The 16,893-nt window shown below is 39.3% G+C and overlaps 2 protein-coding genes across 3 annotated transcripts in view; one reads left to right on the top strand and one right to left on the bottom strand.

The window, feature by feature from the left end:
• The window catches only part of LOC135480530 (protein SCAI-like), a 28,065-nt gene extending 26,239 nt beyond the window's left edge, over positions 1-1,826 (bottom strand). For both annotated transcript variants that reach the window (XM_064760383.1, XM_064760384.1), the window contains exons 1-2: positions 1,556-1,826; positions 564-659 (exon numbers count right to left, since the gene is read on the bottom strand). In XM_064760383.1, the coding sequence (XP_064616453.1) occupies positions 564-659; positions 1,556-1,653 (194 nt within the window). In that variant the 5' untranslated portion in view covers positions 1,654-1,826. The remainder of the gene's footprint in view (positions 1-563; positions 660-1,555) is intronic.
• Positions 1,827-3,375: 1,549 nt separating this feature from the next.
• LOC135480370 (deoxyhypusine synthase-like) lies at positions 3,376-16,674 on the top strand. Its single transcript, XM_064760199.1, has 9 exons — positions 3,376-3,574; positions 6,029-6,243; positions 9,430-9,594; positions 10,397-10,616; positions 11,733-11,818; positions 12,272-12,377; positions 13,948-14,051; positions 15,050-15,175; positions 16,037-16,674. The coding sequence occupies exons 2-9, from the start codon at positions 6,040-6,042 to the stop codon at positions 16,145-16,147; spliced, it is 1,122 nt and encodes a 373-aa protein (XP_064616269.1). The 5' UTR covers positions 3,376-3,574; positions 6,029-6,039; the 3' UTR covers positions 16,148-16,674.
• The last annotated feature ends 219 nt before the right edge of the window (positions 16,675-16,893 follow it).

The following is a 16,893-nucleotide window of genomic DNA, read 5'->3' as shown; positions in this document are numbered from 1 at the left end:
CGGCTATCTGTGTTTTCTCAAAAGTTGACACATTTGTGGATTCTTCAATTCTGCAAAATACATGTACAAAGGCAAAAACTAAAAGCAAGTCAGGAATAGTCAAGCATTGGATACACAGTGCACTGCCTGATGAGAACATGGCGATCAACAAAACCTTTCTCCAAGCCAGTTTTCATATTTTTATACAACATCAACTTTATATAGGTATTTCTACTCGGGGTTATTTGTATTTGATATTAAAGTCCTTGGCCAGTTCGCGAGTTTTTTGTACATTATGGAGTGGTGTTGTACTCATGAATCTGTGTTGTGTTGATAAACCCCACTGGACTCGACGCTTGCGGTTGGAGAAAACTGAGCTTCCAGGGTTAACCACTTACCTTCGTCAAGTATCTGAAAAACCTGCTGACTTAAAGTCGCAGCTAAAACAGCGAGAGCTGGATTTGAACCTGTGACCTCAAGGGCCTGATAGTCTCAGCGAGCTAGTACTTTGAACATTTAAGGCATTACAGCTTCTTCAACTTTAAACCTAGTAAACTACAACACAAAAAAACAAAACATGGCACCTGTGCTGTTGCTGAAACTTCCAAAGCTTTGTGTACACATCGAAAGTCCGTCCGAAATATGCCTGCCACTGCTTATGTCCATACTGAGGCAGATCTCTGTAACAGAAAGAAATCCATAAATATTTCAATGTTTCAGAAAATTATGTCTTACACTGTACTCAACAAAATACAAATATGAAAGCAAGTTGATTTATAATGTTTTGGTTTGGTTTGTTTTTAACACAAGCATATTTGCCTTATAACTAGTATAATATAAATACGACCTATATCGCTGATCTCCATCCATGTGCATGAAAAAAGAACGCAAGTATGAAATCTACAGCTTCATAGACAACCAGTGGGCTTTCTCCGCAGCCCGGAAATGGTACTTTACTCTTCACGCTCTCTTTTTCTTCCAAACCCAGTCAGTTGGATTAGTTGATGGACATTAAACCGTCATAAGCAGAGAGCAAAATCATTTATCAGAAAAAAGGTAAAAGGTCCACAAGGCTGGTGTTAAAATATTTTAAGTTAATTTTCAACTTTCAACGATAGCGAACATGTTGGAATGAAAAATTTCGCTCCATTAATGTTGAAAGACAGTTTATCAATGCAGAGTTTGACTTTTCTACAAGCTGAGTGATGAACTGGCTAGGGAAGTAGTGCAGACTTAGCATTAGGACTATACTACATTATCATTTTACTATCTACATCTGATGCCTACTATTTCATTGTGTAGAAGCAACAGCTTAAAAATTAGAGACTTTATGCCTTCTATATGAGAAACAGATCTGCTAGCTGACTGTCTTGGCTTAACAATTAAATGTCAGACACTTTGTTATTTCCGCCCGAGATGACAATGCCAGGGTTCTGTCAGCTGTCAACACACGTCGCCTAAGGCCTAGGCTGGACGTGCGTCACTATCAACTGCAACATTTTGCGCCTTTTTCTCAGACTGAGAGTGCAATAATTGAACCAATGGCACAAACTGTTAGCAGAATTGCTAAACTCACCTGAGGCCGTTGAAAAGCTGCTTTGATTTCTCCAGTAGATGACAGAATTCGTTCACTATTTTCCTTTCGTTCTCATCCATACCTACGTCGGACGACATGTTGAATTTTGTTTGCTGGTTGCGGCTTATTCTCTAACCAAAATGTCACCCACGCACCTTTGACGTAACGTGGAAATTATCACCAACTGATGAAAAAGATGCTGTTTTACGTATTCATCCGCGGAAAATCACAGTCAAATCTGACAGAAATCACCCACTGTCGCAACAATACCATTTTTAATTCATGGCCTGAGAAGCAATCTAAACGGAGAGCGCAAATGCGGAAGTGGACCCAAGCTTTTTTACGGTTGTAGACTGAAACTACTTTACTACAAACACCGATTACATCCCACTGAAATATAACCCTAGTTAATAATATACAACGTATATAACCATCGATCTATCGGTGAAAAAAGCCATCTGTATTATTTTTCGGCTCATCAAGGCTGTTTTGAAAATGCTGTAGATGTTTTTTTATTGTATCACATTATATGTCTAAGAGAAAAATGAACAATTGCGAGGCACGAAAGCACGAAAGTTTCCTCTAATATCCTTGTTTCACCAATAATACTACCCCACCTGTACTACGTTATGGTATCAACCCATGCTTCTTAATCCAAATCTCGAGATATAAATTGTCTCTGAAGCATTCTTTTTTTTTTCCTCTCAATTTGAAATTATACTTGAAAACTCTTTTATTCTTGAAAGTTCTTTCATGACTTAGGTCTATAAAAATTTGTTCTGTGTGATGAAGATCGAATAACTGCCATTAATTAGGGCCAAATAGGATTCCCAAAGTTCCACTTGCAGAAGTCTTCTCCGAGATAATGCTATTGTATTAGTGAATCTTTTAGGAAACTTGATTTTGTGTTCAACAACACGTACGAGTCTGTTCTCCAAATCATGATAGGCCGATTTTCCTCCGTGCAGACCACTTTTAGTCATGCAGGCCATTATGTGCTCAACGCCGACCATGACAACCCTTACAGAGTCCTGACTGCACCTTATACACACGCACACACACGCATGACCATTTCTAGAATCTCGGCAAAACTTTAAAACAGTAATAGTAAACAACATATAGGCCTACATGTAGGTGATTCTCTGCAAAATGAAAGACAGTAATCAATGACAAAAGCAAAATTTTCGGAGAATATATTATAAGTACATGTAGGGGCATACAAATGCATATCCAAATATCACTTAGGGTATCGGCATGAGGGCCAAGTAGTTGTTCGGTAAACGTTTGCGGTTGTAATATATAACACGAATATAGTTCCGAATTGTCCCGAATATATCGATCCTGAGTCTATAAGTACCAGAAATGCCTCTGTTGTCAATCTCGGCCATTAAGAAGTGATAATCTGTCTTTAGAAACATCGAAAGAGCATTGTTGAAGAAATCAACACCAAAGAATAGGCTATTTCTTGCATGCTTTATAAAATGTAAGACTCCACTTGATATTTCTTTACATTTCATATTATCGGCCTACCTAACAGTAGCCATGCACTCCTTGCTATATTTGCTTCAGACAAAAAAAAACTCCAAAAACACCAAATCAAGTAAAGACATAAATAAAATCACAAATATAGTTATTCAAGGTTAACCTAACTGAGGGTTTAATTTACCAATGTTTTGCAATGAATTATCAATTCGGTCCTCGTCCGAAAACAAATTTCGGTTTCACAAAGCCACGTCATTCAACTCTTGGGGTGTTTGATTTTCGGGGTAAAATATGTCGGAATCCACGATTGTTTACTAAATCAAATTCAGTGTACATACTCGCTACTACCAAACACGTGCAAGATTGACATTTAATTGGTGTTGTGCAACGACGATTTGTGTTTTCCATGCCTGTGCAATCACAGAACAAGTTGAACTTAAGTGAACAATATTTTCATTGTTGTCATTAGTTGACTATACGTACGACCTCTTCAAGATCTCAAAGTGTGAGTACACAGTGACGATATCTGAGCACCACGTGAGTCCTTGAGGTTTAGAGCAAGACTGAAACTTGACACTTTCTTAGCTGTTAATGACATTATGTTGACGTTATGGACGCCGCAGGGGAGTTGTAAGGACTAGGTTGCTATTTACCTGCTGCTCTGCAGGTCATTGGAATCGTCAGGTCATTGGTTAACAAAAAGAATGGTAGAGATATTTGATTTGCAAAAAGAGGTTTAAGTTAATTTAAGATTCTAGCCCCAAAAGACTCCAGCTCCTTTTCTTATACTGGCCTAGTGTCGTTGGAGTCTAGAAGAAGTCTCGCACAAATAAAAGGCACCAACCTAAAGATGTGTTTTCCGCACCCACTGCACAACCGCCATACATGCACGCCCTTACTCAATTTAGAATAGATTTATAACAGCCATGAAGGCTTCCACTGTATGCTGCCATCTTCCCACTGCTCCACTATGAAGCAGGACATGCACGTAGCTCCTCAGCATGGCCGCAGTTGCAGAGGAGTATATACCATAGAAGCCTTTATGGTGCGATGTGGTGGGTGCAGAAAGCAGGTCTTTAGACTGATGTCTTTTATTTGCGCAAGACTTTTTCTATGACAAAGATAATCAGCCTGGACTGTCAGTAAGTATGAAATTCACATTGTAAGCGTCAAGACTCCAACTACGCTAGGCCAGTGTAAGAAAAGGTGTTGGAGCCTTTCGGGGCTAATGTGATTGATACCTTTTTATGGTCGCTGACCCACTTTTCAGATGTTCATTGTTATGGGGGTTCTTCGCATGAACATCCCCAGGCAGCGTTTCGGGGTTGTGGGTGCTCACGCAGATTTAGGTGAAACAGGGGGATGGCTCTTGCAAACTACAGCGGCTAAAAGAGGTGATTTTATGTCAGGTGCAAACTGCAGTGTTGAGTTGACAGACAGGTGTATTTGCTATCTGGCAACTACAATTAAATCATGCCTTTTATCTATGTTACTTTGCGAGAACCCCCCCACCTTGTTTTGCCTGTATCTGGGTGAATTTGTTAGACTCGTATAATGGATTGGGCTTATTGATGTCACTCTACCTTATGGCACAAATAATCTTTACAATGCCCTAAACATCTTGATCAGTTCAATGGCATTAGCAGCTTCCGTAAACTCATATGTTTTAGCCAGGTTATTATGCGATTTATTTTTTTTTCACCTTATCTCGCATAAACCTGCATGAGCTTGTGAGACTCCTGAAATATTAATCTCAGGTTCTGCTGGGTTTTCTCTCTCAGTAATGCTGGCCGCTGTCGGAAGAGTGAAATATTCTTCAATACGACGTAAAACACCAATCAAATAAATAAATGAAATGGTGATTCAGCTTAAATGCATTTTTTTCATACTATGTATTGTACTATGTCACTTGCATGTACAGTCATGAGTGGATTGTATACATCTAATTGTGTTACCTTTGTGGTTCCCGTGAATATAATTGGATTCAAACTTCCATCAGACAGTTCTCAGACAGCACTTTGGGTCCATACAGTTGCCCGATGTTGTCTTTACCACTAAACCATTTGAATGTGAAGGGGACCTGCGTGGCTCATTTGGTTAGTGCGCTAAGGCAGCGTAAAGACCCAGAAGCCTCTCACCAATGCGGTCGCTGTGAGTTCAAGTCCAGCTCATGCTTGCTTCCTCTCTGACCATAAGTGGGAAGGTCTGGCAGCAATCTGTGGATGGTCGTGGGTTTTCCCCCGGCTCTGCCCGGTTTAACCCCACCATAATGCTGGCTGCGGTCATATAAGTGAAATATTCTTGAGTAGGGCGTAAAACACCAATCAAATAAATAAATAAATTTGAATGTGAAAATGTTTGAGAAAGACGAATGTGGTAAGGGTTAAATGCATATGCGCTTGTGTGTCACATACTTTTGTCACGTGCACAGTATTGGAAAATGGTCTCTCCTGCTTGCAGTCTTTGTCCACTCAGGCTCATTCGGGGAACTTGGAAGCATGAATTAACTGATGAAAGGAGTCATGCGGAAAGCATAACATAAACAGCGTAACCTAGTCTTTACAACTTACCACTATAGTTCTCTGCCTTCAAATTGGAGTTGACAGCTGGAAAAGTTATGCGTAAACTGCATTATGTACGGCAGTAATCGCATAAATTACTTGCAGTTAACAAATTGTGTTTTCTTGGCTTTATTTTTATTTGTCTTTCGACAAAAATTAGTACATATATGATAATAGTGTTTGTTATCCCCTTTCCAAAACCTTACGTACAGGTCGAAAACTCTTAAGTAGAAATGGAAGTAGAAATCAATCAATCAATCAATCAATCAATCAAAGCCCAAATAAAAAAAAAGCTTTTTGTAAAAACGGCCATACTTTTGTAATTTTCCAGATTTTCTCAGTTAGTATAGCGAGATATTCTTAAGCACAGCTGACTTAAAACCCAAATCAAACAATAAAATAAGCGGAGAAACACCCCTCTGTTCTTCAGACTTGTCGGCCATGGACTCGTCACAAAGTGGCATCCCTCAGGTGGCTGCTGCAGCAGTCTTGGTAGAGAGCCAGCAGATGGCAGAAGATGCAATCAAAGTCCAGGGGTACGATTTCAACAAAGGGCTGGATTTCCACGAGTTGCTCAAGTCATACACTACTACGGGATTCCAGGCGACAAATTTTGGTCGGGCGGTGGAGGAAATCAACAAAATGGTAGGACTTTGATGTAAATGGTTGTGAGCGAAATGTAATTCATTCTTCAGATAACAAAATGAAGCAATACATCGGGTGGGCATAAAAAAATGGGCTGTACTTTGACACTCAATATCTCCGAAACCCTCTTACGTCAGCTCCTGAAAATTTACACACTCAAAAGCCATTATGTCTTAAGTGTACGGACTAAATTTCAATTTCATCCTTTAAGTTTAATGTTCATGGGGCCAAAATCAGAATAGAGTCAAAAACACATGTTCCGGACATTTCAAAATGATGTTCTACCTTGTTTTACTTGAAAAGGTGATCAATTCCTTGTCTGCTGCAGAGAAAACCATCTTGATTCAGCAAAACTTGTGCCTGTCTGTCAGAAGGGTTTCTCTGACACTAAAGCCAGACAATTTTTCCAGAGGACACTTGATTGACGCATGTCACACAGGTGCAGCGCATGCTCTACTCATGACACCTGACAGGTGATGCAATGTGGGTAACCGGAACGTGCGTTTTTGAGGCTATGTTTTCATTTTAATCCTGTGTACAGACTACTCAAGCTATGACTTTGAAAATTGGTCAGTATATTAACAAAATCATGCCATTTGAATGTCTAAAGTTTGAAAGGGTTTGAACAAAGGATAATGGAGCAATGCAGCTTCAAAGTACGGCCCATTTTTTTATGTATACAGGCCTGAAACATAGTTTCAATGGCTTACAAATTTTGTCCAGGGATCTTTGAGACAGTAAGGCCTGTAGGTGGTGCTAGATGGGCTGTTTGAGCAATCTTACGTTTGTTGAAGACCAGTTGTCTCCCACCAACATGGTGTGCAAGTCTATTGGAAAAGTTTGTCAGTTACTTGCCAAAGGTTGGTGGTTTAGCCCTGAATCCAGTCCGCTTGTTCAAAATGTCGAAAACGGAAGAAAAACAGCAGAATTTGGTCATCAAACATCAGAAAATTTACTCCAATACGACAGAGCCACTGTTGACCTTGTGACGTCCCAGCGGTACATTCCCTGCATGCATGTGAGGCTTCTCTGTGTACAACAGAGACCACAGAAGACAATCGCTATACTTTTACAACTGATTTCAAGATTATTCCCTGCCCAAGTGTGGCTTTGCAACTGCAGTAACACAACTCAGGGTACTGTAAAGTTACATACACGGCCTAAAAATGGCATCGATTTAGAAAATATGGGCAAGATCTCGTCAAAAACGCTCTTTGATTAAGGGGGACAATCATATTCGTATGCGACTTGCTCATTCAGTCATGCGTACTAAAATATAAGGCCGAAGGACGAGCATTATAATACCCCCAAAAAACCAAACGAAAGAGATGTCCCCGATTTTCACTCCCAGGATGCAGAAGTTGTCTGGCTACTTGCTTGCTTGAAGCCGCAGGCTGTGACAGGAACTGTAGGGAGCGGCCTATAGCCTTTGCCCTTTGCTTAGTTCACACATTGCCTACAGACCGCTATGCGCTCGTTAAACGCCACAGCATGCCGTACCTTGAAGCCCATAATGGGAAACCAGACCCAAAAGCCCACCATTTGAACCCAGACATTTCCGTGTGATACCAGTTGTTGTTTCCATTCAATATAATTCAAGCCTTATTTATTTTTGCCAGTGATACTTTTTTAAAACACAGTTGTTAGTTTCACCGGTGTTGAGTGACAGACTGTTATCATCAGTGCAACTCGCAATCGGCTGGCCTGACTGCATGGATCCTTGTGTTGCAGCCAGCGTTGTTCGATTTGGCTGTAAAAATTTACACTCTGTTAATTGTGAAAGCATGCCAAATTCCCCACAGGTACAACCATAATTCGGTGAAATGTCCGAATGTGAAATTCAGAGAAACCAGATGGGAGCGCATTTCTGTCATATGCGTGGTGTATATGTGAGCGAAGAATCGGCCATTGTATCGCCCAGCCTCGAAGCCGTACAGGCTTTTCCCGGATCTAATACAACTCCGTTAGCCTATGCTTCAAAATATTTGTTGTAAAATTGTTTTACTTGTATTATTTTCAGGGTGCTGAATAAGAGCTGTGCATGTAAGGGGTGACTGTAGATTAAGTCGCACAATAGCTTCTGGAAAAGCATACTGTGGGTAGGCCTAGTGCATGGATTTGGCTATGCATTGCAGGGCTTTTCGATACACAATCCCGGCGGGGATTCATGGGGTGTCACCTGGCCAGGGCTCTGCTGTTGACAAAACAGGCAGAACATCCTATGAAACTAGTCAATATAATATTTTTTAAATGCGCTTTTCAAGCTAACTTAGCATAAATAACATTTAGTGTGAAAATAAAGCCGTAGGGGTTCTCCTTTAAAAAACCTTGAGCATAACTAAACAGAAAAATGTACTGTAATTCTTCAACCTTTTCGCATGTTTGCAAGGAGTTTATTCATGCATACTACGAAGGCATTATTCTGTGTAGACCCAAAAAATGTATACTTTTGTGAAGCCTTGAAACTGGGTCAATCCAACCAGTGTAGTTTTGTCTGCAAAGTCAAATTAGAAATGTGCATAAGTTGCACTGAAAGTTTCATATGCAAATTAGGGTAGTTCATTTGATTGTTTTTGAAGGTCATACTAAAGAATTATAGGTTACAAAGGTTGGCTGGAAAAGGTGATCACAGACACATGTGACCTTTGACCTTTTTTTAGCTAAGGTCAGCAAACAGCTGTGTAAGTCATACTGTCTATCTGTCGGTTGATTGGTAAGACCTTTGTGCAAGCTGACACAAACCTGACACGGTCGACTTTTTGTGCAATATGGCAGCTATTGCAAATTTTTGCTTGTTTCTTTGTTAATACCTCTGTTAAAGAGAACATAAGAGTATAGAACCATGCCCTAATTGTTCAACCTTTTTGGCAAGTTCGCAAGGTGTTTATTCTAGCAAATTCTGAGGGCATTTTTCTATGTAGACTTATAAAATTATATGTTTGTGAAGCCCTGAAATAGGCCAATTCATCCAAAGTAAGTTTTGTCTCCAATATCAAATTAAAAACATTCATAAAGTGCACTGAAAGTTGCTCCTTCATGTGACAAAAGGTTGAGGAATAAGGGTAATAGGATGGTCATAAGTTGGTTTGTTGTTCAAAAACAGATTTACTTGTGGTGAGGAAAAATTAAGGTTTACAGTATTTTAATTATGTTTATTTCTTATCTTTTTTCCCTTCTTTAATACAGATTTATACCAAATTCCAACCAGTCCCTGAAGATAAGCGACCAGAAATCAACATGAATCCGTGCAAAAGAGAACTGACGAATTGCACAATTTTTTTGGCGTACACATCTAACTTGATATCGTCTGGAGTTAGGGAGACAATACGATACCTTGTGCAACATAACATGGTAAGGAAAAGAAGAATAATTTCTACAAAAAAAAGATTGATGTGCGAAATGAAATGATATCTGATTCCTTAATAACCCCTTGAAGTTCTTTTTTGTCTATCAAATAACTGCTGCACAAAATGCTAACCCACTAAGCATCTGTTTTGTTTGTGTTGTTTTCTTGTAAAATGTATTAAAACCGGAAATCAAAGTACATGTAATTCACTGTTACATGTAACAGGAATTTCATTTTAAACTAAAAATTATGTTGAACTAAAAATCAATATTGCCAAAGACTGATGCCTACATCAGGAGATTTGTTAGGTGCTTGGTGAGGTAATTTGGTTTTCTTCAATCTGTCAAATGTTCTGTTAGTTTTCCTCTGGGACTACTTTCACAAAACTTCGAATGTCATTTTTTTGTAACTTTTCCCATAAATGATGTTGCCTTGTGGCGCTGTCACCTAGACCACATCTTTTATCGAAAAAAAGTTGTCATACCAGAAATATGATTACCAGTACGAAGTTTTATGAAAGAAGGCCCACTGTGGTCTCTGCCAGGTTCTGTCTGGTTTCTGCCAGGTTTTGCCAGGTTTCCTCCAGTTTCTGCTATTAGATGTACTCAAATCCAACTCCTAGTGGTTCATCACCAGCTTTAAATCGAGAGGTTTGTCAGGTGCATGCCAAAAGGATGTGGTTTTCTCCTGGCTATGCCCAGTTTTCTCCACCCGTAAACAGAAGCTTACCACGGTGGAATATTCTCTAACATTAAACTGCAGTGAAAAAGATAAATAGATAAGTTATTTTTTTTTGCTCTCAAACAGGTTGACTGCATAACAACAACAGCAGGTGGAATTGAAGAAGATCTTATCAAATGCCTGGGATCCACCTACCTGGGCGATTTCCGCCTTAAAGGGAAGGAACTCCGAGCTAAGGGCATCAACAGGATTGGCAACCTTTTGGTCCCGAATGAAAACTACTGTAAATTTGAGGACTGGTTGATGCCGATATTGGATGACATGTTAAGGGAGCAAAAAGAGGAGGTTTGTAATAGAAAATGTACAACAGAATGAAATATCCTACGACAACAACAGCTGATTGAGAGAGTTAATTGAGAATTAAGTCCTGTGGTAGATTTTTGACAACAAGGTTCTTGATGGTTCATCTCTGTTTCTGTTGGAAGGTTTCACATACCTTATAAAGTGTGTTGGTTTCACCATCATAGATCTGCTCAGTTTCCTCCCCCCATAAATCAATCAGACAAGTGCATAGCCCATCTGTCAGATAGGGTGTCAAATACACAGTCAGTCGGACAAATGCACAGCCCATCTGTCAGATAGGGTGTCAAGTACACAGTCAGTCAGACAAATGCACAACCCATCTGTCAGATAGGGTGTCCAATACACATTTAGTCAGACAAATGCACAGCCCATCTGTCAGATAGGGTGTCAAATACACAGTCAGTCAGACAAATGCACAGCCCATCTGTCAGATAGGGTGTCCAATACACATTTAATCAGACAAATGCACAACCCATCTGTCAGTTAGGGTGACCAATACACATTTAGTCAGACAAATGCACAGCCCATCTGTCAGATAGGGTGTCAAATACACAGTCAATCAGACAAATGCACAGCCCATCTGTCAGATAGGGTGTCCAATACACATTTAGTCAGACAAATGCACAGCCCATCTGTCAGATAGGGTGTCAAAATACACAGTCAGTCAGACAAATGCACAGCCCATCTGTCAGATAGGGTGTCCAATACACAGTCAGTCAGACAAATGCACAGCCCATCTGTCAGATAGTGTGTCCAATACACAGTCAGACAAATGCACAGCCCATCTGTCAGATAAGGTGTCAAATACACAGTCAGTCAGACAAATGCACAGCCAACCTGTCAGATAGGGTGTCAAATACACAGTCAGTCAGACAAATGCACAGCCCATCTGTCAGATAGGGTGTCAAATACACATTCAGTCAGACAAATGCACAGTCATTCTGTCAGAGAGGGTGCCAAGTACACAGTCAATCAGACAAATGCACAGCCCGTCTGTCAGATAGGGTGTCAAACACAGTCAGTCAAATGCAAAGGGGACCTGTTTGAAACAGTGTCAGACAAATGCACTGTCAGTAATTTGTCACTTTCTGATTTCCAGGAATGTCATGGACGCCATCCAAAATCATCCACAGATTGGGAAAGGAAATTGACAACCCAGAGTCTGTATGCTACTGGGCTTACAAGGTAAATTCTTGAGTCTTGTGTGTCAAATGACAATCATTCAGTCACTTATGTCCAAGACTGTTGAAACCCCTGACTGTTGAAACCCCTGAGTGTTGAAATTCAAGTGAAATATTATTTTAGAATAAGGCAGAAAGTTGTGATTTCTATATTTAACATAACTTGATTACTCATTTTTTCAGGGATTGTTTGGAAGGAATGAATTTCAGCACCAAAAATAATATGTTTTGAAAATGCATGGTTTCATGCGAATTACTATGTTAGAATACAGTTGTAGTTGACAAACTGCCTGACAGAAAAATGGAGCTGTGTCAGAAGACGGTTGTAACCAAGCAGATATATCTAAATCCCAAAGCGGAAAAAAATACCTATGCAAAAAAAAAACAATTTAAATAATTACTAGTCAACATTAAAGAAGTAAATGCAGAAACATATGCATGTGTTTAACATTTCCAGAACAATATTCCAATGTTTTCTCCTGCCCTGACGGACGGTTCCCTTGGCGACATGTTATACTTCCATTCGTACAAGAACCCAGGTCTAGTCGTGGATATTGTGGAGGGTAAGTTGAAGTAGTGGTCGGCATGGCGACAAGATTTTGAATGTCATTCACAGTGGAAGATTGAAGATTAAGGAAAGGTTAAAGATTTCTGCTTTAGTTACTGGTTGAAAATCCCTACTACAAAGAGGCGCTGATGGGGTTTGGACTATTTTTAAGTGTGTGTTAAATGTCAGAGTCTCTAAAATCCTGAATAGAGGAATCCCTAAAATGGCCCCCAAGTTTGCAGTTGAGCTGTCTTGTGTCGTTTACAATTATTCGGCTTGTTTTGGGGACAGTGTCTTGAAAAGAATATATGTTGCAAAATTAATTAAACCAGTTTGATGAATTTGTTGAACAAACCATTGACTAAATCTGAAAAGGCGTTCAGATTTGAATTTGGAATATGGATGTAGAACCATGTTGAACTTTTATAACATCTTTTTTGTTGTATTTTTTTAATACATTTGCAATGTTGCTATAATTATAAGCTTGTTTTGATAAGTGAGTCTTGCCTTGGTTTTGGGGAGGAGGGAGGCTGTGTTAAAGTGAACGTAAAGTCTGCCACTATATATACATAGAAAAAATGATATAGGACAGTTATCACAGAAAAACATGTAACAAAATTCTGTAAAGTTTTGAAAGTTGAGAATATGAAGTTCAGCATTGGGCATATGGCACTGACGGCTGCGAGCAGCCATGTTGTGGAAGCACTTACGAACTTGGCCAATCATTAACACTGTTACCTGTTGGCTCTCGATTGTCAGGGTGGTTTCTTTTAGTGGATAGACAGATACTGATGCAATCAATTGGAATTTGCGGTTAGCTGAAGTGTTAAGCTGATGCATGTTGGACTACACGTTTAGGAAGAGGGAACTGAGAACAGCTGCCCTTGTGAGACTGGGCAAGATATTGCAACAACTTGTCAGGGTGAGCTGGCAAGAAAACTGCCTCAGGAGAGCTTGAAGAAAAATATTGTGACTTCGCATTTTTTTTCTTTAGCAATGTCAGATTTATTACGAAAATATCTCCTTAAAATATGAATGAAAGGGTCTGTTATCAATCAGAATCATGCTATGTTCAGTGAAATCCCTGAAATTGGTACTGCCAGCTAGGCCAAATGCCTACACCTGTGCAGGACAAGGACGAGCAAGGCCGCTAAAACACAACGCTTGTGTCCACGAACATTGCTCTGACTGAGTGCAAAACTGAAAGAAACATCGGCCCTTCAAACACGGAACAGAGCTGAAACTCTTTGGTTGGTTATCAGGCATATTTGTGTTTATTTTTTGTGTATATTTGTGTTTTTTTTTTTATTTTCTCATTTTCACATTGTTTAATACCGATGGTACGGGAGAGCTCCTAGGTTTTGTGATGTCACTCTAGATAGCTATAACATGGCAAAATCATGTCACCAAATGAGTGGCCAGGTAGTGACGATTGTTAGTTATTTATTTTGTTGGTAAGGGCTGTAGAATTTTCAAAATATTTTTCAAACATTTCTGGAATACTAATTTACTGATTAATTCAGCTTTAGTGGCTGATTTTATGCTTGCTTTCAATATTTATCATTTCTTCATTTTTTTCTTCTCAGATATTCGTCGAATAAACAGTCAGGCAGTGTATGCGATCAACACAGGAATGATCATCATTGGAGGAGGAGTGATCAAACACCACACCTGTAATGCTAACCTAATGGTCAGTGATCAAACACCACACCTGTAATGCCAACCTCATGGTCAATGATCAAGCACCACACCTGTAATGCTAACCTTGAGGTCAGTGATCAAACACCACACCTGTAATGTTAACCTCATGGTCAGTGACCAAACACCACACCTGTAATGCTAACCTCACGGTCAGTGATCAAACACCACTCCTGTAGTGCTAACCTCACGGTCAGTGATCAAACACCACACCTGTAATGCTATCCTCACAGTCAGTAATCAAACGCCACACCTGTAATGCTAACCTCACGGTCAGTGATCAAACACCACTCCTGTAATGCTAACCTCATTGTTAGTGATCAAACACCACTCCTGTAATGTTAACCTCATGGTCAGTGATCATACACTACTCCTGTAATGTTAACCTCATGGTCAGTGATCAAACATCACACCTGTAATGTTAACCTCATGGTCAATGATCAAACACCACTCCTGTAATGTTAACCTCGTGGTCAGGGATCAAACACCACACCTGTAATGCTAACCTCATGGTCTGTGAGCAATCACCACACCTGTAATGCTAACCTCCCGGTCAGGGATCAAACACCACTCCTGTAATGCTAACCTCATGGTCAGTGACCAAACACCACACGTGTAATGCTAACCTCACGGTCAGTGATCAAACACCACACCTGTAATGCTAACCTCGCGGTCAGTGATCAAACATCACACCTGTCATGTTAACCCCATGGTCAGTGATCAGAAACCACACCTGTAATGTTAACCTCATGGTCTCTCTTACCCTTGTATAAATTATTAAGTTTCACATTTTAATAAAAAATAATTCACTCTACTCGAAAGTGATTTTGTACCCTTTTTCAATGCACATGTAGTCTTGTGGGTTTTCATTTATGAAAACCAAAATATCAAATCAAAATTTTGTGATGTACTGTGATGTAGATGTTTGTACTATGAACTGTTACATACTTAAAATTTTCAGCATTGAAAGAATTGTGTTTTGTTTGACAGCGAAACGGAGCGAATTTCTCGGTGTATTTGAACACTGCCTCTGAATTTGACGGGAGTGATTCTGGAGCCAGTCCTGATGAGGCCGTGTCTTGGGGGAAAATTAGGACAGATGCCACACCTGTCAAGGTATGTGATTGCCAGTTACAGCCCTAAACTAAGACACCATGTTATTAAGTAAGACTTCCTACACATTTCAAATATGACTGACATTAACTGAAACTTTCGAATGTATATGTATCTACAGATGTGTACAACAAAAACGACTTTGTGAAATATTCAGGGCCCAGTTGTTCAAAAGTGTATTAGCTAATACTGGTATGAAGTCAAATTGTATAATTGAGATTTTAGCCAATTTCAGCAGCCAGTACAGTTGGCCAAAATCTAAAGTATAACAGCAGCAGACTAAGGTCATATTTAATATACTGTTATGCAATTATTTTTGGGCTAATTACAAAATTGAAGACTTGGTTTAAAGTTAAATCTGGTATTAAGTCTTAAAACAATTTCGAACAACCGGGGCCAGGGGACACATTTGTGTGTTTAATTGAGTAGAGCCTCGTGTTGTAATGAACTGTCCTGTAACAAGGGAGAGGTTTATTATTTTTTAAGTGAAACTTATTCCAGAAGGATATCCTACCTTCTAAACTGAGACATTCTCTATTTAAGATCAATAGATTTATTTATTGTTATTTATTTTATTTTGATTGGTGTTTTACGTTGTACTCAAGAATATTTCACTTATACGACGGCGGCTAGCATTATTATGGTCGGAAACTGGGCACAGCCCGGGGGAAACCCACAACCATCTGTAGGTTGCTGGCAGACATTCCCACGAACAAAGATCAATAGAAAATCAGAATTCTGTGTAACGAGTGACTTAGTCATTGACGAAATTTTAGATCCAACACAGTAAATATTTATATACAAGTATTATGAGTTGAACATGTTTATTTATTGACATAAAATTTTGTTGTTTTTTTTTTTAAGGTGTTTGGTGAAGCCACATTACTGTTTCCACTCTTGGTTGCTGAAACGTTTGTGAAAAATTTCAAGAAATACAGCGAAGAATGCAAAAATAATGATTGCCCAGACTTGTGAAGATTTTGTTGACAAGGTTGTACAGCAAAGCTGAGAGACATTGTTGTGAGATATATTCCAAATTTTTTAAAAATTTGGACTGGTTGGAAGGGTTATTGGGATGCGTGGGTGTTTGTGATAAGTATATCCACTGTGATTGGAAATGTTCAAGTTTCAATCAAACAGGTTGTAAATATTTATCAAATGACCAAGACTACCCAAACAGTTGTGTATTTGAAATTTTCACTTAGGTTTATTGAAACTCCCATTACAACTTTTACGCAAGAGCTGTCCTGTCTGTGTTGGCAGTCTGCCAATTTCTCCACCACCCCCCCACCCAATGGTTGCTTCCAAATTTCAAAACTTAACATTGTCCCGATAGACAAAACCTTTCAAGATAATTCCATGAGGAATCAACGACAGAGTAAAGTTTACCACCAATGCTTCCTAGATATTGTAGATATTTTGTTCAATTTTTGGCAAGGTGTAGTAGGGAGCGGGTTGGGTGAGTGAAAATGTTCAGAACTGGGTTGCAGCTTTGTTTGGTCACTTGTTACACTCTGTAAAGCCTGTTGTAAAATATTTCATTTAAAGCTGGCTGTAAATAGATGTATATGTATGTAATAATTTTTTTTTTATAAAACTTTTAGTGAGAGTTTGTTGTTCTTTGCAGAGGACGTTCATTGAACCGTGTTTCCTTCACTGTTTTCAAAAGTTATCTGTTTATGGAGAGAGACATAAGTTAGGTGACGCCAACTATATTTTGC

The sequence above is a fragment of the Liolophura sinensis genome, chromosome 13 (assembly GCF_032854445.1).
Source record: "Liolophura sinensis isolate JHLJ2023 chromosome 13, CUHK_Ljap_v2, whole genome shotgun sequence".
Classification (NCBI taxonomy): domain Eukaryota; kingdom Metazoa; phylum Mollusca; class Polyplacophora; order Chitonida; family Chitonidae; genus Liolophura; species Liolophura sinensis.
This window is presented reverse-complemented; position numbering and strand designations above follow the sequence as displayed.

Coding starts and splice junctions, on each gene's coding strand:
- LOC135480370 (XM_064760199.1), top strand. CDS start 6,040: ATGGACTCGTCACAAAGTGGCATCCCTCAGGTGGCTGCTGCAGCAGTC. Junction 6,244..9,429: donor TGGAGGAAATCAACAAAATG/GTAGGACTTTGA, acceptor TCTTTAATACAG/ATTTATACCAAATTCCAACC. Junction 12,378..13,947: donor AGTCGTGGATATTGTGGAGG/GTAAGTTGAAGT, acceptor TTTTCTTCTCAG/ATATTCGTCGAATAAACAGT.